The 27561-nt window shown below is 39.7% G+C and overlaps 1 protein-coding gene across 1 annotated transcript in view; it reads left to right on the forward strand.

Annotated features, from left to right (window-relative positions):
• Positions 1 to 5381: 5381 nt before the first annotated feature.
• The window catches only part of EFHC1 (EF-hand domain containing 1), a 67504-nt gene continuing 45324 nt past the window's right edge, over positions 5382 to 27561 (forward strand). Inside the window, exons 1-5 of the mRNA XM_060615727.3 lie at positions 5382 to 5534; positions 14992 to 15213; positions 18450 to 18737; positions 22823 to 22972; positions 26554 to 26746. Coding sequence (XP_060471710.3) covers positions 5472 to 5534; positions 14992 to 15213; positions 18450 to 18737; positions 22823 to 22972; positions 26554 to 26746 — 916 coding nt within the window. The 5' untranslated portion in view covers positions 5382 to 5471. The remainder of the gene's footprint in view (positions 5535 to 14991; positions 15214 to 18449; positions 18738 to 22822; positions 22973 to 26553; positions 26747 to 27561) is intronic.

The raw sequence follows: 27561 nt of genomic DNA on the forward strand, positions 1-27561 counted from the left end.
TTAGCTGGTGCTCACTCCTTGCCAAGTCCTTAGCTGAGCTATTTTCTTAGATTCTTTCACTTAACCCTTCACTTACAACCCTATGAGATAGATATTATTGTCTCCATTCTCAAATGTGGAACTTGATAGATTAGGTAAGTTTGCCCAGGACTACCTGGCTAGTAAGTAATGGAATCTCACAGAAACTCAGGCCTTTGAATCCAGAATCCATATTCTTAACCAAAACAAGTAAATGTAGAAGGTTTTTCAGCCTAACTTCCCCATTGACGACTGTGTGAACTAGAAGCGTAGAATTGAGAAGAAAATGTAATGTGGGTTTTTGTTTTGTTTTGTTTTGCCCTGATAAATGAAATAAACCTGAAGATGCAATTCTTGTTTCATTTCTAGACACTTTGGCCAAGCATAATCCTTAGGCTGTTATTGATGGTGAAATTCTTAAATGTACTTCTGTGCTAGAATCCAATGCAGACCTAGTCTCATTACAAATGTCAGTCTCAGGGGCCATCTGTGACCATTCAGAAAAATTCCAAGGTATCAAACCAGCTTTAAGAACCACTGACTATCCTCAATTATTTCCCTACATTTCTCTAGTGAACCCTTCCTCATCTTCAGGACCTATTAAATATATCCTATTATTCATTAAAGTGAATTTGAGCACTATTATGAGCTAATGCAATTTCTTTTCCTTAAAGACAACTATGGAAACATGCAAAGCATCTCCACTCAGTGTTTTTTTCTTTTTACAAGAACAAATCATTTTGGAATCTTACTAATTTTACTGTGGGAAAAGGACCTTAGCACAAAGTTTGTTTTCAATAAGTACTAGTGGCAATCATCGTCATAATAATTATTATTATTTCTATCACTTTATGCAGTGCAGGGTGTTAGGGGTTCTATATATAAGTGTCCACTTTTTCCACGGGGTATAAAAGTATCTCACCAGAGTGGTAGCTCTCTGCCTTTGGGAGGGATTTCTCTCCACTCATAACAGATTAAGACATGTTTTATTTTCCCAGGATGCTGTATATGTTCTGCATAGCTTTCACTGTTTTCAAATGACCACATGACCCCAAAGCAATTAGTGACCATTAATTCTGGTTCAGGCTTCTCATTTTTGAGATGAAATACCAGAATCTCAGGTAGGTAAGTTGTCTGAGCTCAAACAAATATTTATAGTACAGTAAGGACATGAATGTGGTTCTCAAGACCCCAACCTGGTGTTTCATTTTCTGTTCCATACTACATACGTGAAAAAGGAAAAGGAAGAGTGTTTGAGATGTGCAATAGAAGTATCAACAGAAATGCAGGCATTTCCCCCTTGTTTCAAGGTTGGCACTTACCTGAGTTAATGAATTTGCCTGTTCACCTTTGGAATCTACAACTATAATGGATATTACTGCCACATTGCTCTCACATATCTCTATCTCCATACTATTAAACCCTTATTAGGTCAGAGATGTCTGACAAGCAGGATGGCAAAGTCAATGATACCTCACATGCTGAAGGAGGAAGATCTTTTCCATCTGAGAGAGGATTGAGGCAGAGTGTAAGAAATACTCAACTGGGAACTAGACTTTAACTAATGGTTTCTTAACCTCTTTTGGTCTGGGGATATCTCATCAGTAAAATGAGCAGGCTGGACTGTGTCAATCGATTCCCAGGTTTTTTATTGTGACCATGTAAAAAATACCTAGAATATGAATATGTATATATCTTGAAGACTTTTTCAGCAAATTATTCCTATCCATATAAGATTGGATACATCCTGATAATTAATATTCTATTTGTTCCTTTTTAAAAAAAAAAAAAAAAAACTCTGTTGTCACAATCCATTGAGTTGATTTTAACAGCTACTAATGGAGACTGGCATGTTTGAAAAATACTGGGTGATCTCCAAGTTATTCACTCATTCACTTGGTCATTTTACAGCTGTTCATTGAGTATTTATGAGGTGTTAGCACTGTGATGGGATCCAGGAAAATGGCAATGAACAAAACAAAGAACCTATCCTTGTGACACTTATATCCTGTGAAATCTCTGATTCTGTGAGGTAATGTTTCATAGGCTTTTTCAGAGGGAAAGGAATTCCAATTCAACCAGCTAAAGTCATAGAATGGGTTTGACTTAAGGGAGAAAAAAGCAGCTGAAACACAAATTTTTTGAAACCCCTGCAGGAACCCACCATCAGGCCAAAATCATCTGAACCCAAATTGTATACATTTGCATCAAATGAAGATTTCCTGTGGGTCCTAAATCTGCTCCTGTAACTGCTTGGAAGTCCCTGAGGATGTTTCTTTTGCCCTTTACCATATTTTGCAAAGATCAAGGTGGCTCGACTGGGCAGTCTTTTTAGCTAAGAGACTCCAGAAACCACAGAGTGAGTGGTGGAAATGAATGCTAGATAGCACTCTGACTGAGGGACACTCCCCTGCAAAGTCTTACCCCTTTGTTCACACATTAGCCACACCCCCAGCACTTTCAAACCTACAGGTTTATAATTGAATTTTCCAGAAGCCATGCTGTACCATTTTTATTCAGCAGAGGGAAGTAGAGCACCCAAAATCATTGCATAAATATCTGAGGGACACACACACACACACACACACACACACACACACACGCTTGATATATGTCCTGTAAATTTAGGCACTGAAGAATAATATCACAGGGTTGAAAACAAATTCTGGGAAAAACGCTGAAAAAGGAGACACTTATTTTAGATAACTGCTATATTTTAGCCTCTGCCAGTCTGATATCTCCCAGGAACTGCTGAGAGATAGCCAGCATGAGGCCCTCTTTTCAGTTTGGCCTGCTGGCAGTCTAATCTTTCCCTATTTTCCTTTCCCCAAGTTTTGAAACACCTGCTAAGTCATGCAATGTCTCTGTGGTCTTCTGAGTCCAGGCTTGATGCACAGCCTTCAGACCATAGCACTTTTTACTTTAGCTGCCGGGGATGGTCTGGGTCCTGCTCTCTCCTACATATTGCAAAAAGTGGAAAATAGCACAAACCGAAGTGTGATACATGCTGAGTTGTCAGTCATGTTTGGGAGAAATGAGATATAAACTTAATCACACAAAATGTCAGGGTTCAAGCAGTTTTCCAAAGCCCTATCTTTATTTTTTAATTTTCCTCCCACTTCTTTACAGACTTGTCCCCGTGCTTTTTAGCACTGATGCAACCACTGTCTGGCTTCCTCTCCTCAGAGGTGATGGCATTTTTAAGAGGCCAAGGAAGGTTTTACTCGCCATGCATTTCTAGGGTCCAAAAGGAGTTAAAACATTTAACTAGTGTGTTCTTCTGGAACAGAAAAGCATTTGAGCAGAGGCCACTCCTCAAATAGAAACAGATGCCACAATGGACAATAGGCTTAGGCATGACTTACCCTTTCCAGCCCCCATGGACTCCTTCCCTACCCAAGTGTAAGCATACAGTTAGTCTAGAAGGGCTCTTTCAAGTGTGACCATAGATTTACTTTTATTAAGATAGAGGGGAGGGCAGGATCATATAACTGGTAAGACTTTAAGGTTATCATCAAGAGTCAGCAAGGATTATAGCTCCAGTGTTTCTGGGTACTCAGCATCAGTGAGGTGGAAAGAAGTGAGAGAATAATCTTCTCTTTGAAAGTTGAACTTGCCATTTTGAAATATTCTCCCAGTAGCTGGCTTCCATCCTAGGTAAGTGACTAAGATATAATGCAATGGACAGATACTTTTAAGGCTTTCAGAAAGTTCAACAATGCTAATGCCCTGATTTTTAAAAAAGCACTAAATGCCTGCATTAAGGTAATATACTAATAGAAAATAAAAGAAAATTTTAAAGGTAAAAAAAAGGGAAGGGACAAAAACAGGAAACAAGTAGTAAGGAGAGAGGAGGGGTTAGCAAAAAAGAAACTGAGCAGGTTGTGGTAGCTAGCCACCAATAACTGCTTCAGGGGGCGCCTGGGTAGCTCAGTAAGTTAAGCCTCCGACTTTGACTTTGGCTCAGGTCATGATCTCACAGTTCATGGGTTTGAGCCCAGCGCCCTGCTCTGTGCTGACAGCTCAGAGCCTGGAGCCTGCTTTGGATTCTGTATGTGTGTGTGTGTGTGTGTGTGTGTGTGTGTGTGTGTGCCCCTCTCCTGCTCGCGCGCTCAAAAATAAAATAAAAACATTAAAAAAAAAATAACTGCTTCAGGTGCCACCAGTGGATTAATGTCATAGTCCCCCTGAGCTTCATGCCCATTACTGAAACCCAACAGGGGGATTTGCTCTGACAAGCAGCAATAAAACTAAAGCTGTTGACTGTATTAGCAGTAAACTACCCGTGACATGGAGATACGCTTTCTGGGTCAGGCTTGGCTATTCTATCATGTTCCTGAAGTGGCTCATTATCAGAAACAGCTGTTATGAAAATCAGATTCCTGGGTTCTATTTCAGACCTAAAGAATCCCATATCTGGGCGTCAGGATTTTGTTTGCTTTTTGTTTTTATCTTTAAGCTTTCCAGTGGTGATGGATAGTTGTTGTTGTTGTTTCTCTTTCCTGAAAATGTTTCAGGAACAGGATTACATTTAAGGCATAATAATTTAAACAAGTTTTACAAAAATCACCAAAGGTGAGAATACCTACTACGATCCTGACAATATTTCACCCATTTGCTTCTTTATTTAGGACTTAGTTTTCTCTTTGAAGGACATGCATTTCCCCTTGTTCAGATCTTTGCATTGCAGCTGCAGATAGGTGTAGAGATCAGAATTGAGATTAGCACTCTGTAGCCCTAAAGTTAACGTATATTGAGTCTCCTGAGGGGAACATGCAAGGCCCAGTCTTCGGAGAACCGAGAGGGAGTAGAGAGGCAGGGATCCACGCAGGTGAAGATGGTAAAAAGATAATGCGGCAGTGGGAGGATTAGGGACAAGACGGCTGCATTAGTTCTTTGGACATCCTTGGGCCAGAGACACAACCGTGAATAATCCGCAGCCCCTCTCCCAACAAGCACAGGCCCGGGGTGCCACTTTCAACCGGAACCAACCATTTACACTTCAGTGTGAACTGGGACAAGAACCCTTTTCCCAGGGCTGGGAGAGGTGAGGTCCCGAGCTCAAGGCGCTGGCGGGGAGCGTGGAGAACCCGGTGAAAGGAAAGGAAGCACCTTCCCCTCCACCGTAGCCCATCTAAGGGGACCGCTCCCCCAGCCCTGGACCTCACAGCAACGATGGCACCCTCTCTGCGGTCACGTCCTTCCACCCCGCCCCGCAACGCCCCAGTCACAGCCACTGAGTCCGTAGCCACCTCTCAAACGGAAAGCCGGATCCTGGGGGTGGCGCATGCGCTCACTCCTTGCACCCGCTCCTCAGGCCCCGCCCCCAAGCGCGGCGCTCCGGAAGTTTGGCATTACCATGGAGCTTCCAGAGGCCCACGGACGCGGCTCGTCGCCCCGGCAACTGGGGCGCCCAACACTCTACCCGGCTGGAGGCGGCAAAAGCGGCCGCCATGGTGTCCAACCCTGTGCATGGCCTGCCCTTTCTCCCGGGCTCGTCCTTTAGGGACCCCACGGTGAGGACTTCTCTGCCCAACCCCCACCTGGCCCCACGCGCAGGCGGCCTCGAGGGCTCGCTGCTTAGCGCACCTGCAGCCTCCTCCTCCCAAGATTGCCCTATGTCCCTTCAAACCCGTCCTCTGTCCCCACCTGTTCTCTGCCCGCCTCCACAATGCCGTCGTCCTCCTCCTCTCCCATCCTTTGCCCTCGGCCTCATCCTCTAGTTTTTCCACTCCACCTGGGCAAGACATTGGCCTCCTTGTTCTCATCCTCCTAGCTGCGTTCTCCTCCTACCCTGTTCCTCTGGTCCCTGCCTCTTCTCCCTCCAGATCTCAGTTTGCCCCAGTTTCCTCCCTAGCTCATTGTCCCATCCCGTATCCCTCTCTGCCCAGCTCCCTTCGTAACCGCGCTCAGTTCCCCAGCCTAGCCCCTTTTCCCACTCAGCCTCCCTACAACTTCGTCCTCCTTCCCACAGCCCCATCCCACCCATCTTCCCTGGCCCATCATTCCCGCCCGCCTCCTTCCTCTTCCTTATCCTGGACCCAGCAGTCTTGCCCCCTCCCAGCTTGGTTTCCTGCCTTCTGTATATCATTTCCACTCATTCTCCTCTTTCCGCCAGGTCCTTTTCCGCAGTCTCTGCCCTCCTCGTTTATGCTTCTACCTAGCCCCGTCCCCTTTCCGTTCAGCACTCCTGCCTTGTCTACAACTTAGTCCCACCTTCTCTCCAGCCCTGTTTTATCTTCTTTCACAACTTCGGTTTCTCCAAAAGTCAGACTTTTGACACTTGCCTATCTTCCTCCCAAACCATACCTCCCCGCTTTGTAGAAGATAATTCCATCCCGTCCCTTCAACCACAGTTGATTAGTTGTTTTTTTCTTCCCCAGTTCTATTCTTTTCTCTCTAACATTTGTACAAAAGATTCCTGACTAGATTGTTTTGCTCTTTCCCTACTTTAACTGTTTTTAGTTGTGTTCTGTAGACAAAATTGCAGGGGTGGGGGGCGGGGGGAAAGCTTGTTTTTGTTTTTGTTTTTTTTTCTCCTTCTGACATAGTTTAGCCTTTGACAAGATTATTTAGTATTTGTTTCAGTTCAGACATGGTTACTGAAATATATGTTTGAAGATTAATATTGAGATTCAGTAAGCTATCATAGATGAGATGATGATAATTTGTATAGTTTAATAATTTAAGTTACAAGTTCCTTTCCATGGGTATAAAGGTAAGATAAAATATGTAGTCAACTTATTTTCTTTGGGAGACTGAATTGAAATTGAAAGTTTGGTGAAGGAGTTTGAATTCTGAGTCTCTTCTTGATAATTATTCCTGCATGAAGACACAGCATTATAGAGTTTTTGCTTCAGTGGAGTTTTCCATTTTACGTAAGTTAAAAAATATTGTAGGCACATTTCCGTCCTGTGCAGGAGGAGCCTAAGCATCTGGTGTTGGTGAATGTGGGTTACCCACAAGGCAGGGTTGAGTCAATTTGGGGGATTTACAAAGGTGTGGACTGGAGGTGCCAGGGTCTGAGAATATACATTGCTGTTCTTCGTGTAAGATGAACTGTGCATTGGACATAATTTATTTATTTTTTTAAAGTTTATTTTTATTTTGAGAGAAAGAGAAGCCCAAGCAGGGATTGGGATGTGGGGCTTGATCTCACGAACCTTGCAATCACGACCTAAGCTGAAATCAAGAGTCCGACTGAGCCACCCAGGCACCCAGACCTATTTTATATTTTAAATACACTGGCCAAGTGTCAACCTATTTGCCTTATTTGAAATTTGGGAAACATGTTCACTGTCTTTATTCAGCACGGAAGAACTATATATATGTAACACTCAAAGCATTCAGAGGGTGAACCATAATGACTAAGAGGGGTGGGAGGCTACCCAGTGTGTGGTATTTTGTTATAGCAGCCTGAACAGACTAAGATAGTTTGTAAATATTTTCTCCCATTCCTGAGGTTGTCTTGTCATTTTATTTCCTTTGCCATACAGAGCTTTTTAATTTGATCTAGTTCCATTTGTTTATTTTTGCTTCTGCTGACTGTACTTTTGGCATTATATCCAAAGTCAAGACTTTGATATGACACAAAGTGTCAAGGAGCTTTTTCCTTCGTTTTCTTTTAGGAATTTTACAATTCCAGGTCTTATGTTTAAGACTTCAGTAGTATACTTTGAGTCAATTTTTGTGAGTTCCATAAAATAGGGATCCAGTTTCATTCTTTTGCATGGGGATACCCAGTTTTCCCAGCACCAATTATTGAAGAGACTGTCCTTTCCCCATTGTGTATTCTTGGCATGCTTGTCAAAGATAGTTGGCCATATATGCATGAGTTTATTTCTGGGCTCTATTCTGTTCCATTGGCTTATGTGTTTCCTTTTTATGCCAGTACCACACAGTTTTGATTACTGTAGCTTTATTTTTTGTTTTTCATTTAAAAATTTTTTTAAATGTTTATTTTTGAGGGAGTGCAAGTGGGGGAGGGAGGGAGAGGGGGACAGAGGATCCTCAGCGGGCTCTGTGCTGAGAGCAGCGATCCCAATGTGGAGTTTGAACTCATAAACTGTGATATCATGACCTAAACTGTAGTCAAAGTTGGATGCTCAACTGACTGAGACACTCAGGTGCCCCTGATTACTATAGCTTTGTAATGATAGTTTGAAATCAGGAAGTATGATACCTCCAGGTTTGTTGTTCTTTCTCAAGATTGCTTTGGCTTTTTGGGGTCTTTTGTGGTTCTATGTGAATTTTAGGATTTTTTTTCAATTTCTGTGAAAAATGCCATTGGAATTTTGAGACAGATTGCATTGAATCTGTAGATCACTTTGTGGATGGTGTGGACCTTTAAACAATATTAATTCTTCCAATTCAAGAATATAAGATATCTTTCCATTTGTTTCTGTCTTCTTTAATTTCTTTCATCAGCGTCTTACAGTTTTCAGTGTATAGGTTTTTCATGTCCTTTGTTCAATTTATTCCTAAGTATTTTATTGTTTTTGATGCTATTATAAATGGAATTGTTTTCTTAATTTCACTTTCAGATAGTTCATTGTTAGTCTATAGAAACACAATTGATCTCTATATGTTAATTTTGTATCCTGCAACTTTACTGAATTCATTGATTAGTTCTAACAGTTTTTTGGTGGAGTCTTTAGGGTTTTCTGAGTGTAAGATCCTGTCATCTGCATACAAATAGTTTTACTTCTTCCTTTCCTATTTGGATTCCTCTTATTTCCTTTTTTGCCTGATTGCTCTGGCTAGGACTTCTAGTACTATGGTGAATAAGAGTGGTAAAAGTGGGTACCCTTATCTTGTTCCTGGTCTTAGAAGAAAAGGTTTCAATGTGTCACCATTGAGTAGGATGTTAGGTATGGGCTTGTCACATTATGGCCTTTACTACATTGAGATATGTTCCTTCTTTACCCAGTCTGTCAAATTTTTATTAGGAATGGATGTTGTATTTGGTCAAACAGTTTTTCACCCTCTATTGAGATGATCATATGATTTTTATCTTTCATTCTATTAATGTGGTATATAACATGTATTCATCTGTGTAAGTTGAACCATCCTTGCATCTCAAGCATAAATCCCACTTGATCATGATGTATGATCCTTTTAATGAGCTGTTGAATACAGTTTGCTAAATTTTTTGACTTTTGCATCTATATTTATCAAGGATATTGGTCTGTAACTTTTTTTTATATAGTAGCCTTATCTGGTTTTGGTATCAGGGAGATCTTTCTTGTTTCTTTTTTATAAATTTTTTTTTCTTTTAACGTTTATTTATTTTTGAGACAGAGAGAGACAGAGCATGAACAGGGCAGGGTCAGAGAGAGGGAGATACAGAGTCTGAAACAGGCTCCAGGCTCTGAGCTGTCAGCACAGAGCCAGACGCGGGGCTCGAACTCACCAACCGCGAGATCATGACCTGAGCTGAAGTCAGACGCTCAACCAACTGAGCCACCCAGGCGCCCCTCTTGTTTCTTAATGCATGCATTTATCACTATAAAATCCCCTATTAAACTGCTTTTGCTGGTTCCCAGACGCTCTCATATGTTATGCTACTATTTTCATTTGTTTCAAGATATTTTTTTTCTTTTTCTTTTTTTTTTTCAATATATGAAATTTATTGTCAAATTGGTTTCCATACAACACCCAGTGCTCATCCCAAAAGGTGCCCTCCTCAATACCCATCACCCACCCTCCCCTCCCTCCCACCCCCCATCAACCCTCAGTTTGTTCTCAGTTTTTAAGAGTCTCTTATGCTTGGGCTCTCTCCCACTCTAACCTCTTTTTTTTTTTTTTTTTTCCTTCCCCTCCTCCATGGGTTTCTGTTAAGTTTCTCAGGATCCACAGAAGAGTGAAAACATATGGTATCTGTCTTTCTCTGTATGGCTTATTTCACTTAGCATCACACTCTCCAGTTCCATCAAGATATTTTTTAATTTCCCTTTTGATTTCTTCTTTGACCCACTGTTGTACAGGAGTGTGTGGTTTAACTTCTACATATTTGTGAATGTTCTAGCTTTCTTCATGTTATTGATTTCTATTTTCATACCATTGTGTTGGGAGAAGATACTCGGTATGATTTCAGTCTGTTGAGATTTTTTTGTCACCTGTCATGTCACCTACCCTGGAAAATGTTTGTGTACTTTAGAAGAATGCGTGTTCTGCTATTGTTGGATGGCTTATTCTTTATATGTCTGTTAGGTCCATTTGGTCTAAAGTATTGTTCAAATCCAATGTTTCCTTGTTCATTTCCTATCTGTGAGTTATCCTTTGAAATCCCTTACTATTATTGTTTTGTCTATTTCTCCCTCAGATCTGTTAGTATTTCCTTAATATAGTTAGGTGCTTTGGTGTGGGGTACATATATATTTATGATCGTTATATCTTTTTTTCTCACTCTGTTTTAATTCCAGTATAGGTAGCACAGTGTTATATTAGTTTCAGGTGATTGTTATGTCTTCTTGATTAATTGATCCCCTTACCATTATATAATGATCACCTGTGTCTCTTGTTACCATTTTTGGCTTAAAGTCTATTTTGTCTGATAGAAATATAGCTACCCATGCTCTCTTTTGGTTTCCACTTGCATAGATTATCTTTCTCCATACCTTCACTTTCAGCCTATGTGTGTGCTTCAAGCCAAAGCGAGTCTCTTATAGTATAGACAGCATATAGTTGGATCTCGTGGGGTTTTTTTTAGTCAGCCACCTTGCCTTTTGATTGGAGAATTCAATTAATTTACATTTAGAGTAACTATTGTTAGGTACGGACTTACTAACGCCATTTTATTGTTTTCTGACTGTTTTGTGGTTCCTTTGTTCCTTTCGTCCTGTCTTGCGTCTTCCTTTGTGAAGTAATGATTTATCATAGCAGTATCTTTGCTTTCTTCTCTTTACTTTTTGTAAATCTACTGTAGATTTTTGCTTTGTGGTTACCATGAGTCTTAACATATAACATAAATATGTTATATATATCTATATCTATATCTATATTTATTTTACACTGACAGCAATTCAACTTTGATCACATACAAAAACTCTACCCTCTTCCTCTTCTTCCCTTTATGTTTTTCATGTTACCATTTACATCTTTTTATATTTTTTATCCATTAGCAAATTGTTGGAGCTAGAAAGGTTTTCAATACTTTTGTTCTCTAATCTTTATACTAGAGTTAAGAAGTGAACATATCACCATGTTACAGTTATTAGGGTATTCTGAATCCAACTATATGCTTACCTTTACCCAGGTGTTTTATTTTCATGTTACTAATTAATGCCTTTTTGTTACAGCTTGAAGAACTTCTTTCAGCCTTCCCCTAAGGCATGTTTAGTGGCAATGAATCCTCTCATCTTTCATTTATTAGGGAAAGTCTTCATCTTGCCTTTATTTCTGAAGCACATCTTTTCCAGAAAAGTATCCTGAGTTGGCAGTTTCTTTTATTTCTTTATTTTTTTTTTAATGTTTATTTTTGAGAGAGAGCAGTCACGAGTAGGAGAGGGGCAGAGAGATGGGGACAGAAGATCTGAAGTGGGTTCTGTGCTGACAGCAGAGAGGTTGATGTGGGGCTCGAACCCACAAACTGTGAGATCATGACCTGAGCCCAAGTCAGATGCTCAACCAACTGAGCCATCCAGGTGCCCTGCAGTTTCTTTCTTTTAGCACTTTGAATAGATCATCACATTCTCCCCTGACCTACAAAGTCTCTGCTGAGAAATCCAGAGGTTGCCTTGTATGTATGAGAGAGTTTTTTTTCTTTTACTGGTTTTAAAATTCTGTCTTTGATTTTAGACAGTTTTATTATTATGTGTCCTGGAGAAGATTATTTTGGAGTGAAATTTTGAGATACCTATAGCTTCATGAACTTGAATGTCCACATCTCTCCCCAGGTTTGAGAAGTTTGCAGCCGTTATTTTTTTAAATAATCTTTCTACCCCTTTCTGTCTTCTCCTAGAGAAGGATCCAGTGGTGCAAACATGATTTTTCTTGTTGGTGTCCCCATAAGTCCCATGGGCTTTTTTCATGCCTTTTCATTCTTATTTTTTTTTTTTTTTCCCCTCTGATTGGATAACTTCAATTCATTTGTCTTCTAGCATACAGATTCTTCTGCTTGTTCAACTCTTCTGTTGAAGCTATAGTTGGAATCTTCAGTTGAGTCATTGTGTTCTTCAGCCCCCAAATTCCTGTTTGGTTCTTTTTTATGTTGAACTTCTCATTTTGTTCCTTTGTTGTTTTCCTGACATCATTAATTGCTTATCTGTATTCTTTGTAGGTCTCTGAGCATCTTTAGGACAATTTTGAATTTTTTTTTATTAGGCAATTCCTGGTTCTCCATTTCTTTGAGACTATTTACTATAGATGGTGGAGTCATGTTTCCCTGATTCTTCATGATCCTTGTATCTTGCATAAGTGCCTTCACATGAAGAACCAGTCACCTCTTCCAGACTTTATGGACTGACTGTGGTAAGGGAGTGGGTGGAGGCGTGCTGAAGCTTGCTGTGATCCTGGGCCTAGTGGTGTATGTAGGGCACCAAGTGCAGGGGTGTGTGGCAGCACTGGGTTCAGGCTGGGGGACATGATGTCTCTTTGGCCCAGGCCACTGGGGTATGCAGCACTGACAACTGTTAGTCCTTTGCAGGTAGTACAGGGGGTCCATAGTGGCTTCAAGGACTATTGGGGTCTTTAGTAGTACCTCTGGGTCTAGCAGCTAGGGACCAGGGCAAGCAGCAGTGGTGGCTGGAACAGGTAGTGTACACATACTTGTCTGCAGGGTGCCAGCTGTGGGAGCCTCTGTAGGGGCAGGGGCCATCTGCAGACACACACATAGCGGTGGGAGCCAGAGCAGGCAAGGGCCAGGGCCAACTCTGGGCTCACTGGCCGCTGTAGAGGCCCTGGTTGCTGGTGTGTCCTCCTGTGGCTACACACTCTCCTCTCTGGTGTGCACACTGCTGTAGAAGCCTGTGATGACTGATGATGGTTGGGTCATGTGCAGCACAGCCGGAGGGGCTAGTTTGAAGTGCGTGAATTGGGGAGGAGTCAGCCAGGGGGTGTCTGTGTTGGCATCTTGCACTCAAGCAGCTGCAGAGGCCAGAGCTGGCTGCTGATGTGGTTCCCAGGCTCTGGAGAAAACTTGGGGAGGGGAGGGAGTGAGGAGAGTGATCGGATGGCTGGCATCGTGAATACATGTGGGGTAAAAGCTGGTGACATCTGCAGGGGGTACCCAGTGGCTGCAGCAGTACTGGCCCTTGGCTTTGGGTCAGTGGTCAGATCTGCTGGGTTTGTCTGCAGAGCAGGTGTCTGCACACCACAGTCACTCCCTCTGAGTACCTGCTGCCAGTCACCCCTCCTTTTCTTCCGTGTTCCTAACTGGCTTTTTACTCTTCAGCTTTGCCAGTCTGGGTGGGATTAAACTGAAGTGGGACCTTTGTGTAATGCCTCAAAAGACTGGAGAAGCTGCTTGCTCACCCTGCTCTTCCTTCCTGGCCAGGGAACCTCTTTCTGCCTGGGGAGTTCCTTTTGGCACTGAATAGTGCTGGTTTCGGGGATGAGATGACGCAGGCAAAATGAAGCTGTCTTCCTTCTCTCCTTGTGTAGTTATTCTCAGGTTTTTTTGTTTCACTGCATTGCTGTGACCTCCTAACTGGACTCCGAAGCTCCTCCAGAGCTGTTTTTGTCCATGGATAACTAACTGTTCAATTGTTGATCTTTGTGGAGGGATAGGGAGCCTGCGGTGTCCTATGTTACCATTTTCATCTCTCCTCTGCCCTTGAAAATATTTCCTTTCCACTTTTTTCTTTTTTATTTAATCTTTTAATTACCAAAAAAAAAGTGTTCGTTGTAATATATATATGAATGTATATTTATATATTTACATATATATCTCAACATTATTCAGAAAGAATACAGAGAACATCCAAATCCAGTTTCTTTCTTTGCACATGTTTGCATGCTTCTAATTATAGTATACATGTAATTTTATATGCTGCTTTTTTGGGCTTATTAAATCATAAACATTTTTCCCAGATTGCCATGTGGTCTTTAAAACCAATATTTTAATGGCTTCATCATAGTCCATTAAGTGACTTTTCCATCATTAACTCATATGTTTGTCTTTTATTTCCAATGTTTTACTATTGCAATTAACATTATAATGGTCAGCTTCAGTCATATTGTTCTTTCCCATAATTTTGGATTAAATTTTTAAAATGAAGGATTAAGGGTAGAATTACTGAGTTCAAGACTTCGAATATATAATACCCATTTTCATTTCAAAGAGTTGTCTGAATGCATCAGTGTTACTATAACAAGAAGAGCCTTTTATTTCAGGTAAGAATTCATGTCACAGAGTCGGATCTTCTAGGTTCCATGGTTTATGAGCACTAGATAAGATTAAAAACACAGAAAGAATTAAGTGAAGGATTAAGAGTATAGACAAGATAGGGGCGTCTGGGTGGCTCAGTCGGTTGGGCGTCCGACTTTGGCTCAGGTCATGATCTTACAGTTCGTGAGTTCAAGCCCCGCATCGGGCTCTGTCCTGACAGCTCGGAGCCTGGAGCCTGCTTCGGATTCTGTGTCTCCCTCTCTCTCTGTCTCTCTGCCCCTACCTTGCTCACACTCTCTTTCTCTCTCTCAAAAATAAATAAACATTAAAAAAAAAAATTTAAAAAAAAGAGTATAGATGAGATAATATTTTAGTTTCTCATGAAAAGTGAACTGGTAACTAAATTGGGCATTCTGGAGCAGGACTTTAAGTTTATTTTAAGCTCAGGCTGCTGCTTTTCTCCCTGTTCCTGACCAAGTGTTTTAGCTTAAAACATAAGAACCTTCTAGTCTAGGTAAACTTTTTGATATAAGGTTTGTGATGTTTGTAAGCAAAGGTTTAAGTTATGATGCTTTTGAAAGTTAGCTCTTTTGCCTAACATATTTATAAAATATTACTAATGAACCACTTCTTTCCTTCCTCAGAAAACAGCATTTCATAGAAGCCAGACACTGGGCTACAGGAATGGCTATGCAGTTGTTCGACGTCCAACAGTTGGGATAGGCGGGGACCGGCTTCCAGTCAACCAGCTGTCCCAGGCTGAGCTGGATGAGTTGGCCAACAAGGCATCAGTTCTAACTTATGGCCAACCTAAGCAGGCCCCACCTGCAGAATTTATTCCTGCACATGTGGCTCTTGACAAAAAGGTATCATCTGGGACTTCAGGGTGCCCCTTGAATTCAGATTTCTGAGTGCCAACTGTTTGCAGGAAAGTCAACAGCTAACCACAGGTTTTCCAGAGCGCACTGAGGAGAAAATTGTTCAAATGCCTCAACCTTTAGTCATAGACAGCTGAACTTAGGATTGAAAGAGGCTTTCTTTAGTCAGGAAGCCTATTACAGAAAATAATTCCCTGTAGCCTTCACTGAAATATTTTCCAAATACAGTTAAAGAAAAGTTGGATGAATTCTGAATTCTTGAGTTCATATTGCTCCATGTTTACCAGCTCTGTGCGGTCTACTTTTTGAAAGTCTTATCCGTAATGTGACAAAACCTTAGTCTCTCTGAATTGCAAAATGTCATCATGACAACAACTCCATTTTTTGCAGTTTTGTCCAGGCTGTCTCCGTAAATTTTTATTTTTCAGGGAACATTTCAGATTTGGCACAACATAACCAAAGGGTAGTGTAACATTTTTGTTTGTTTCTCACTTACCCATATGCTTTTGTAATGTAGGCTGTTTTCTTTCCATCTGTTGACGATTCCATATCCTTGATTTTCCTTGTCAGTGAGCCTCTTCTTTCAACTAAAATGAGATAGTCCTAACCTTGGCCATGCCACAGAATCCCTACTGGGACTTAAGAAACGGAAATATCTCCGTAACCCTCATTGAGTCTAATTTCCAGGTGATGTTTATGTATAACCGAGTAAGAGAACTACTGACCAGTTTTTATGTTAGCTATCCTAGCCTAATTTCTTTCTCTCTTTTTTAAATTTTTCTTTTCGCTTTATTATTTTCGTTACATGTCTATACTATGTTCATCTAGCTAGTTAACTTTTATTGAGTAGCTATTGAAACTAGAGGCTGGAAGATACAAAGTAACCTGGTGGTGAAACTATATCATTTACATTCATAATTATTTAATTTAAAAAATCTTTTTAACGTATCAGCCAGAATCCTTATAATCTCCTTTTCCCCATCTCAGTGAACTCAGCTGATAACACGTTCACGTATCCATTCACAGGGTGAACATAAACATCCAGTAAACAGTATCAATTATGTGACGGTATTTCTTTACTTTTTTCTTGTTTCTCTGTGAGTCTATGATAGTTTCAGCCCCAGCTGTGACCCTAACCCCAAGTTTGGCCTCAGGCAAGCCACTCAACCACCCTGAGTCTGTTTCCTCCTTTGTAAAATGAGGGAGATTCAATTTGCTGATCACTTCTGGCTTTCACATTTTGTGTATTTATGTATCGGTGGCTCAAATGCAGACCATTTCACGCATGGATTATTGATCATGTCCCCACTAGTAGTGATCATGTCTCCATTTCTGTTCTTTAGAGTTGGTCTAAAATGTTCCTTGAAAATGATCTTTTGTCTTTTGCTTTTACCATATTATCTTTCTCCTTCAAATGTTCCATTCCATTCAGCCATTTTGTCTTTTTATAATGAGTTTTAGGGCTTTAACTCCATTGTATGCATATTTCACCTCTGCAATTGCCCATTCTCTTTTGGTTTTTAATCTTGTTTTTCCATGGTACACTATACCTTTTTAGCAACAGCATTGTGTATAAAATTATTCATCTTCCCATTCATCAAACCATATTTGTGTTTTCACCAAAGGGTCTCCTTGGTTTGTTCCTCTAATTCCTGTAGAGGGTTAAGTTAACACTCTTGCCTACCTATAACACCATTCTAATATTTTCTCTCCCTGAGAAGAAAGATTAAAAATACAAACAGAATAAAAGAAATTTTAAAATTAATCCCAAAGCTTGTCAACACAAGCTTTTAATGTTTAAAACATTTTTTTAAATGTTTGTTTATTTCGAGAGAGAGAGAGAGAGAGAGAGAGAGAGAGAGAGAGGGAGGGGCAGAGAGAGGGAAACACAGAATCCAAACCAGGCTCCAGGCTCCGAGCTGTCAGCACAGAGCCCAACGCGGGGCTTGAACTCACGAACTGCGAGATCATGACCTGAACAGAAGTCGGACGCTTAACTGACTGAGCCACCTAGGTGCCCCAGGCTTTTAATGTTTTTTAAATGTGCAATCGGTGTGCCATTTTGACTTCCCACTGATGCTTCCTGGAGGTTTTGCTCTATCTATCCATATGTTTCTGAGTACAATGAGGGTATTTATATGCCATCCAAAGATGCTGTGGTAGATGGATGATTTGACTCTTATTCATATAAATTCTCTAAGAATGAATGTCATTAATATGCATTTACAGGGGACTCTCATTTAAAGAAACGGACTTGAGCCTTCATTTTCATTTTGAAACTAGAAGTCATAGTTGTGCCCAAATTTCTTACTCTTTCCAGAAATTCTGAGAGAGATTTTTGATATAGAAGTGAAGCTAGGAGAGTTTAAGGTCTTTAAGCCATCTCATCAAGGAACCATGACTAAATAGTCTATATGTAGTTTAAATATCTCAAGCAGAGGTCAACAAACTTTTTCTGTAAAGGACCAAATGGTAAATATTTTGGGCTTTGCAGCTGTCTTAGTCTACTCGAGCTGACATAATAAAATACCATTTACTGGTACCTTACATAATAAAAATTAATTTTCTCATGATTCTGGAGACTGGAAGTCAAAGATCAAGGGTCCTGCTGATTTGGTTTCTGGGGAGGGCTCTTTTCTTGGCTTTAGATGGCTGCCTTCTTGCTATGTCCTCACATGGCCTTTCCTCAGTGTGGGTATGCTGAGAGAGAGAGAGAGATCTTCTCTCCTTACAAAGCCATCAATTCAATTGGATTAGAGACCTTCTTTAAGCTTCCTAAAGACTCTGTCTCCAAATGCAGTCATAGGGCTTCTACATAGGAATTTTTTTGCAGGGAGACACAGCAGCAGCCCATATGGTCCTTATCACAACTATTCAATTCTGCCCTTGTAATGGGAAAACAGCCATTAGCAAATACATGTTAATTATTTACATAATTATTTGTGGATACTGAAATTTGAATTTCATATAATTTCCATGTGTTGTTAAATCTTTTTTTTTTTTAACCACTTAAGTATGTTAAAAAAAAAAACTTGCAGGTCATACAAAATCAGGTGGCAGGGATAGATGTGTCCCATGGACCATAATTCAGCAACCTTTGATTTAGAAAATAGGAGTGATGAGTATTCAGTTCTCCCTGAGTGGTTCTCTTTATAGGGGAGTACTGATATTTTTTGGATGAGAGATAAATACAATGCTATTTCTCCCTGTTTCATGTGTTATAGGTGCTGAAATTTGATGCTTATTTTCAAGAAGATGTTCCTATGTCAACTGAGGAACATTATAGGATTCGTCAAGTGAACATTTACTACTACCTGGAAGATGACAGCATGTCTGTCATGGAGCCTGTTGTGGAAAACTCTGGAATCCTTCAAGGCAAGTTAATCAAACGCCAGCGGCTCGCCAAGAATGACCAGGGAGATCATTACCATTGGAAAGACCTCAATCGAGGAATAAACATTACAATTTATGGCAAAACCTTTCGCCTTGTTGACTGTGACCGATTCACACAGGTATAGTATTTGTTTCTAGAAATTGTGATGTCTGAAGCATTATTCTAATTTACATAAGGATATGTTTTGTTTATTAGGGTAGGAGGAAGATTCTGTTCGTCTGTCCTGTTTGGATTATTATATAGGTTGAGTTGGTGTTTGTGTGTTGCTGATATGTGTCAACACTGTGTAGTGACATCACTTTTTTCACATATCCATTCAAGTAAAATTAAACTCTCATCAGAGCTGAATCATTTGATAAGGAACCAGTTCCATGCCAGTACAAATGGAAGACAGAGGAGGTAGTACCCTTGATGGAATACAAAAATAGTATTACCTTTATTAGAAGATATGAGCCTAACAGTTTTTGTGCAGTTCATATTTTTCCTGTAAATCATACTTGCTATATTCTGGAGAAACTTGCTATCTAAAGAATTCCTGAAATCATTTTTAAAAGAGAATACTTGTTTATATCGAGAAGAAGCCTCCATTTCCTCTATTTCATAAATATGGATTTTTGACAACTTAAAGTTATCGTTTCTTTATCACAAAATGTAGGTGTTAGGAAGTCAATTCTCAATTTGTCTTAGTTAAAAAAATTTCTAAAAAAAATAAAAATAAAAAAATAAAAATTTCTAGAAGCGAAGGTATAGTTTCTGAATTATTTTATGCCTTTCATTTCATGTTACCTAATGCCACATGTGATTAATCTTTACCTCACTGAGCTCCTATGAATTTATTTATTTATTTATTTATTTTTTGCATTTAGTAATTCATTTAGCAAATACTGATTGATCGCTGGCTCTGTACCAAACATGGTCCTAGGGGCGGGCCGAGGATATAGACTTGCCCTTAGGAAGGCTATTACATTTTGGCTAGAGGAGACAAACAATAAGCAAACAAATATATAACATGTCAGATGTTGCTGAGAGCTGTAGAAGAAACTAGAGCTGAGTAAAGGGGAGTGGAGTGTGAGGCGAGTGCTATGTATAGAGGCTGGTCAGGGAAGGCCTCGCTGGTAAGATGACACATGAACAGAGACCTCAGGGAAGTGAAGAGAGGAGCCTGGCATCCGTGCCATTCCAGAGCAACAGAGAAAAACAGTGTAGAAGGTAGAGGTGCTAGACCATCTCTGAAATATTGTCCCCTTTAAGCATGTTTTGGTCTCTCATGTTTTAGGTTTTTAAGGTCCTTTTTTATGGTAGGCAGTTTCAGAATTGTGTCAATAATGAAGAATTATAAAATGTTATGTAAATTTCAGGTGTTGCAGTTATTTTTATAATTGTCTCTTTATGGACAATCTGAATGTTGGCAGTTCATTTCTGAGCAGTAATCTAAGCCAGTTACAGTCAGTTCTCATTTTTCACAGTAATTCTGTTCTATAAAGTCACCATAAACCCTTAACTAGCAAATACGAATCCATTGCTCCTACGAGAAATACTGGGGTAGGTTTCTATAACCTTATTTTATGTGTGTTTCTGTTTAAAGATGCCATATTTAAAACATCTTGTTGACTCATGAACATCAAACTCACCACTGGCAGCACTGGAACTCATGCCTGAAGGAAGCTTATCTAACACATGTATTTTCTTCTTAAGGCACATCACAGCCACCTTGTGTGTGTGTGTGTGTGTGTGTGTGTGTGTGTGTGTGTGTGTGTGTGTGTGAGATAAATGTACCTAATATAAACTTTACCACCTGAACCACTTTTCAATGTACAGTTTAGTGACATTAAGTACTTATCACAGCCTCCTTGCACTTAGACTGATAATTGACTAGAGCTGTATACTTTAGGTACTAGTGATTAGATTGACTTATGTTTTCAATAATTGATCTGTTAGAAGTTGGATCCTATAACAGTTTAAAATGTATACACATCTAATTTGATGGTTTTCTTTAGGGCGGGACCCATGACTGGATAAAGAAGGTAGTTGTCTTTATGGTGTGGTTCGAACAAGGAACAACCTCGAATCAAATATAACACCATCACCTTCCCTTCTCACCTCCTCTTCACTGTTCCAAATAAATGTTGGTCCTATAGACAGAATGAACTGAATACATTAAAAAAAAAAACTAATTAAATAAAAAAAATTAAAAAACTCTAGAAATCAGAGATCTAGAATTTATCATCTTTGTTAGAGTATTACCAGTAGTATAGCAGATGTGAATCCTGTTCCACAAATGCAAGTGTGCAGGAAATATTGTTTTGTGTTTTAAAAATAACTTAAAACCTACTTGAGTCCCAATCCAACTGGGCTGGTGTTTCTATTAACCCTTAGCTTTGCCAAAAATTCGGAGCCCTAAGAACAACAAGGAAGGCACACGCAGGCCTAATGGGGTCATACAGGCAGGGTCCATAGGCTGTCAATGACCAAGGGTGCCTCCTTGATGCTTTGGTGCTAGGTAGGATACTGAGACCCCGAATGCCTGAGGCTGGTGTGCCTGACTGGCTGCACATGTGCTCCGAGCACCCTAGGAGCACATGTGGAGGCTTGCTCTTCTGAGACCCACCCACTTGTGTCTGTTCTCCAGGCTGGGAGAATTTCCCCCTTCTCTGTCCTTGCCTTCAAAAACATTCCCTTCTCTCCCCTCCTTCTGGGGCACTTTAGAATAATCTCTTCAAAGAGTTCTAAGAGACAGGAAGAATAGTCAACTTCAGGAAGCTTCTGCATTCCTGCCAGAATTCCGAAGGTAAGGTTAACAAAGGGCCTGGTTTTCTGTTGAAAACAACAGAAAGGAGTAACCACCTCCCCACCCCCCATTAAATACCTCAATCAATAATCCTGCTTCACTAATACACCATCTCAAGAGAGAGGAGAATATTGTTAGTCATTATCTCCATTTCAGCAGTTTTAATAGACATTAAGATCACAATATTTTAATATTGAAAAGATATTGGAAACTGTTTAGTGAAGCTTTGAAGACTAAAATTATAAGCTAGTTAGCAGCAGAGCTAATATTAGAACCCAAGTATCTTGGCCCTGAGTCCTGTATATTTTCTGTTGAATTGTCCAAAAGCAAATCACATAATTCCCAGAAGAAACCCAGATTTCAGATTAATTTTTAATTCCAGAATGTAAACAGATCCCCTGAGATTATTCTTTTCTTTTCTGATTATCAAAAAAAGTACAGTTTATTGTGCTTTTAAAAAGAAATGTCAAGTTGTATTAAAAGCTATAGGTACCAAAAATATTATACTTATTCATAATTAGCAAATTAAACAAGATCATATCAAGTTTAGATACCTTCCTTTTTCTGGTGAGATTTGAGTACTTGGTTTGTCTTTTCTATTTTGCTGAAATATTTTCTGGTCTAAAATAACCAGTGAGTGTGCTTTTTCTTTTCCTTTTTTGGAGAGAGATGGGCATGGGGGTTTAATCACATAGTTGTTTTTGGTGAATTGGAAAGCTGGGAATTTGATTTTAGCTTAACTTTGCCATTTTGTATCTTGCCCCCAGCCCTAAAACATGAATTACATATTGTTTGAAACTGTGGTTGGGTTTCAGATGTATGTATGTAAGCAATCCCTAGGACTTACTCTGTTTTTGGGCACCTAACTAAATTTCATTGTTCTAAATTTGTATTTGGAGGCAGTTACCTTACTATCATGTCTTCCAATTAGCTTGGCATATTGCCTAGCAGTTTTATAATATAGAATACTTAAGGTGATTATCAGTTATTATTTGCATTTTGGTGTTGGGTCAGTTGGAGGTTGGTTTTTTTTTTTTTTTTAATTTTTTTTTTCAACGTTTTTTATTTATTTTTGGGACAGAGAGAGACAGAGCATGAACGGGGGAGGGTCAGAGAGAGAGGGAGACACAGAATCAGAAACAGGCTCCAGGCTCCGAGCCATCAGCCCAGAGCCTGACACGGGGCTCGAACTCACGGACCCCGAGATCGTGACCTGGCTGAAGTCGGACGCTTAACCGACTGCGCCACCCAGGCGCCCCGGGTCAGTTGGAGGTTTAGTGCTGCTAAGATGTACCTCAAACTGCAAACTTATGGTTAATTTGGAAAATGGCATAGAAATTACACTTATCTTTATACCATCTAATACTTCAGGAAGCTTCAAGAGAGATGATCATTATTACTTTTGAATGATTTAGGTATTTTTGGAAAGTCAAGGAATTGAATTAAATCCACCAGAGAAGATGGCTCTTGATCCTTACACTGAACTCCGCAAACAGCCTCTTCGTAAGTATGTCACCCCGTCAGACTTTGACCAACTGAAGCAGTTTCTCACCTTTGACAAACAAGTAAGTGATGTAGGCACCTATGTAGGTTTACTCGTTTCCAAATGTGGTGTATGTTTATTAGCAAGCTATTCAGGTAGCTGTGTGTTTTAAAACATTACATCTGTAGTTTATCCATTTGGATACAGTGCTATCTTTTGTTTCGTCTAGAGTTAGCGGTACAGGAATGCCTAAATTTTGTATTAGAGACCCAAAGGAGGTTGTGGAGTTAAGTCTTACGAGTTCCACCAAACTTTTCAATCTTAAAGCAATTCCTGAGTTATGTCTGCTTCCCACTTTACATTTCCAATCAACTACTTCTTTTCCAAAATATGAGTTCATTTCATAGCCCCCTTTGGGAAATCCTAAGTAGAGAATTATTGGGAAATTTCAAAGCTATTGCATATAGGTAGGTTTGTAATGTTAAAATAGTTAATTCACAGGACTCTCATTGCAGATGCTTCCTTGTTAATTTTCTTTTCTTTGTTTTTTGTTTTTTGTTTTTTTAGAGAGTGCTTGCAAGCATGGAGGGGCGGGGAGAGAGGGAGAGAGAGAGAGAGAGAGAGGGAGGGAGGGAGGGAGAATATCTGAAGCAGGCTCCGCATTCAGCGTGGAGGCTGATGCAGGGCTTGATTCCATGACCCTGGGATCATGACCTGAGCTGAAATCAAGAGTCAGATGCTCAACTAACTGAACCACCCAGGCGCCTCCTCTTAAAAATTTTATATGAATGTATAAGTACAGAATGTTCTGGGTATCTTCCAGCTCTGTTCCACCCACCCTATCCTCCCTGTTGTGGGTTAGTATGTAGAGGCAGTTTTGGGCCATCTCCTTTCTGTACAAAGGGAAAGAGAAAATGAAGAGGTCATCCTCAGTGCTTCTTTGCTGCTGTTTCCCTCTCAGAAATGTAATTGCTTTTAGTTCAGAAAATTTTGCCTAGCACTAGCATGGTCTTTTAAGGACATTCTTTATATCAATCATGTATCTGTTATTATTTTGTCTTTATAGATTGTATTGTCGATACTGTTACTGGAAGATGTATGTTGATGTAACTAAAAAAAGACCGATTAATGAATGAAAATTCTTTCCATACTAATTACATATAAACCATTCACGTATACCTCTATTACTACATATGGACCCCTGTATAAAACACATTGCTCTTTTTTCTTTTGTTTTTGTTTATTGATGTATAATTGACATACAATATTATATTAGCTTTAGGTATACAACACAGTGATTTGACAATTGAATACTTTGCAAAATGGTCACCATAATAAGTCTACTTACCATTTGTTACATTACAAAGTTTTTATAATATTATTGACTATATTCCCCATCCTGTTCATTACATCCCCATGACTTATTTTATAACTGAGAGTTTGTACTTCTTAAACTCCTTCACCTATTTCACCCATTCCCCCTACCCTCCCACCCTGCCACCAAGCTCCGTACCCTCTGGCAATCACTAATCTGTTCTCTGTATCTATGAACTGGGTTTTGTTTTGTTTTTTAGTTTTTTAAAGTTTATTTATTTATTTTGAGAGAGAGTGTGTGTGTGCACATGCATGTGAGCAGGGGAGGGAGAGAGAGGGAGAGAGAGAGAATCCCAAGCAGACTCTGCACTGTCAACATGGAGCCCGACATGGGGCTTGAACTCACAAACATGAGTTCACAAAACATGTTTTGTTTTTCAGATTCCACATGTAAGCGATAATTATGCAGTATTTGTGTTTCTGTGTCTGACTTGTTTCACTTAGCATAATACCCACAGAGTCCATCCATGTTGTTGCAAATGGCAAGATTTCATTCTTTTATATGACTGAGTAGCATTCCATTGTATATATAAACCACATCTTCTTTATTCATTCCTCCATTGGTGGATAGGTTATTTCCAAATTTTGGCTATTTTAAACAATGCTACAATGAACATAGGGGTGCTTATATCTTTTAGAATTAGCATTTCATTTTCTTTGGGTACTACCCAGTAGTGGAATTGCTGGATCATGTGGTAGTTCTATTTTTAATTTTTTAAAATGTTTTTTAACATTTATTTATCTTAGAGAGAGAGACAGAGCACAAGCAGGGAGGGATAGAGAGAGGGGGAGACACAGAATCCAAAGTGGGCTGTAAGCTCTGAGCTGTCAGCACAGAGCCTGAGGCAGGGCTCAAACTCACAAACCATGAGATCATGACCTGAGCCGGAATCAGATGCTTAACTGACTGAGCCACCCAGACACCCCTGTTTTTAATTTTTTGAGGCACTTCTATACTGTTTTCCATAGTGGCTACACCAGTTTACATTCCCACCAACAGTGCATGGGGGTTCGTTTTTCTCTAACCAATGCTTGTTATTTCTTGTCTTTTAGATAATAGTCATTTGACAGGTGTAAGGTGATATCTCATTGGCGTTTTGATTTGCATTTCTCTGATGATTAGTGATTTTGAGCATCTTTTCATGTGCCTGTTGGCCATTTGTATGTCTTCTTTGGAAAAATATCTATTCTGATCCTCTGCCTATTTTTAAAAATCAGAATGTTGGATTTTTTGTTATTGAATTGTAGGAGTTCTTTATATATTTTGGATGTTAATCCCTTCCTTATCAGATATGATTTGTAAATATCTTCTCTCATTCAGTAGGTTGCCTTTTCATTTTGTTGATAGCTTTCTTCATCGTATAGAAGCTTTTTAGTTTGATGTGATCTCATTTGTTTTTGCCTTTGTTTCTCTTGCCTGTGGAGTCTCATCCAAAGAAACATGGCTCAGACTGATGTCAATAAGCTTATTGTCTATGTTTTCTCCTAGGGGTTTTATGATTTAGGTCTTTAATCCATTTCGAGTTTATTTTTGTGTATGGTTTGAGAAAGTCGCCCGGTTTCATTCTTTTGCATGTAGCCATCCAGTTTCCCCAGCACGATTTCTTGAAAAGACTCTTTCCCCATTGTATATTCTTGCCTCATTTGTCGTAAATTAGTTGACCATATAAGTGTGAATTTGTTTCTGGACTCTTCGTAGCATAGTTTGAAATCACGGAGCATGATATCTTCACCTTTGTTCTTTCTCAAGAGTTTTTTGGCTATTCTGGGTCTTTTGTGGTTCCTTATAAATTTTAGAATTATTCTAGTTTTGCAAAAACGCCATTGGAATTTTGATAGGGATTGGATTATATCTGTAGATTGCTTTGGGTAGTGTGGACATTTTAACAGTATTAATTATTTTAATCTGTGAGCACGAAATCTCTCTCCATTTGCTTGTGTCTTCAATTTCTTTCATCAGTATCTTATAGTTTCCATTGCTGTTTTAATTTGGCTTCTCTTTCACTAATATTTTGGATCAAAGCGAATTCTGCTTTCTCAGTGCAAACTTATAAGTCTGTTATTTAATACTTTCCAGCTGTTGACACCTGGTATATAATTTCAGATGTTTTTGTATCTTTGGTGAATTTTTTTTTTTTTTTTTTTTTTTTTTTTTACCAACTGAGATCACGTCATAGTCTTTGCAGCTAACCTTTTCATCATTGTCTGATATATAAATGCCAGAGTAGCTAAGTTAACCTCTCCTCTTGTATAATTCTTACTTAAGTCACTACTTTGTATGTCTCAAAGGTTCTTCGATTCTATGCAATCTGGGATGATACAGACAGCATGTTTGGTGAATGTCGGAACTATATCATTCATTACTATCTTATGGATGACACAGTTGAAATTCGAGAAGTCCATGAACGGAATGATGGGCGAGATCCTTTCCCACTCCTGATGAACCGCCAGCGCATGCCAAAAGTTTTGGTGGAGAACGCAAGTATGTTTGATTCAGTTTATTCTCCGTAATTGGGACATTTTTTGAATCTCAAAGGAGTTACTTAATCAGTACGGTCATTCCCTTTATGGTTGGGAGGCTCTTGCTATGTTTTCGTAGGTACTCAAAAACAGCTTTCTTGTAACTCCCCTCAATGCTTGCCCCACAGTCTAGGCTTGCCTCCAAAATGGTCTGGTGGAGATGACTGATACCTAAATCAAGGAAACACCCATAATAGCAATGGGAGATTCATTAAAAAAAATTTTTTTTTTTGATGTTTATTCATTTTTGAGAAAAAGAGATCATGAGCAGGGGAGGGGCAGAGAGAGAGGGAGACACAGAATCCGAAGCAGGCTCCAGGCTCTGAGCTGTCAGCATAGAGCCCAACTTAGAGCTCAAACCCATGAATTGCGACATCATGACCTGAGCTGAAGTCGGACACTTAACCAACTGAGCCACCCAGGTGCCCCGCATTTAAAGTGCAAAAGAGCAAGCCTTGTGAACTAAAACAGTTCAGATTTTTAATATATTTTTAAAACAAGCTGGTTTTTATTCAAACAAGCTTGTTTTCATATAGCTTACCATACCCTTATGTTCTTTCCTGACTTTGCTTCTCACTTCAATACTTCCTAAACAGGAAGTCTGTATGCGGGATAACTTAAGATTGGAGAAGGCATGTCTGTGACTCACAGAGGTGGGGCCCCATTGTGTCAGCCATGCTCTCTTTTCTGGTTCAAATAACCCAGTGGATTGGAGAGTGAAGATGCAAGAAGATGCAGCTGACATCCGCCAGCCATCAGTACTTCTCTAGGATAAGT

This window comes from Panthera onca, chromosome B2, assembly GCF_046562875.1.
Source record: "Panthera onca isolate mPanOnc1 chromosome B2, mPanOnc1 haplotype 2, whole genome shotgun sequence".
Lineage (NCBI taxonomy): Eukaryota > Metazoa > Chordata > Mammalia > Carnivora > Felidae > Panthera > Panthera onca.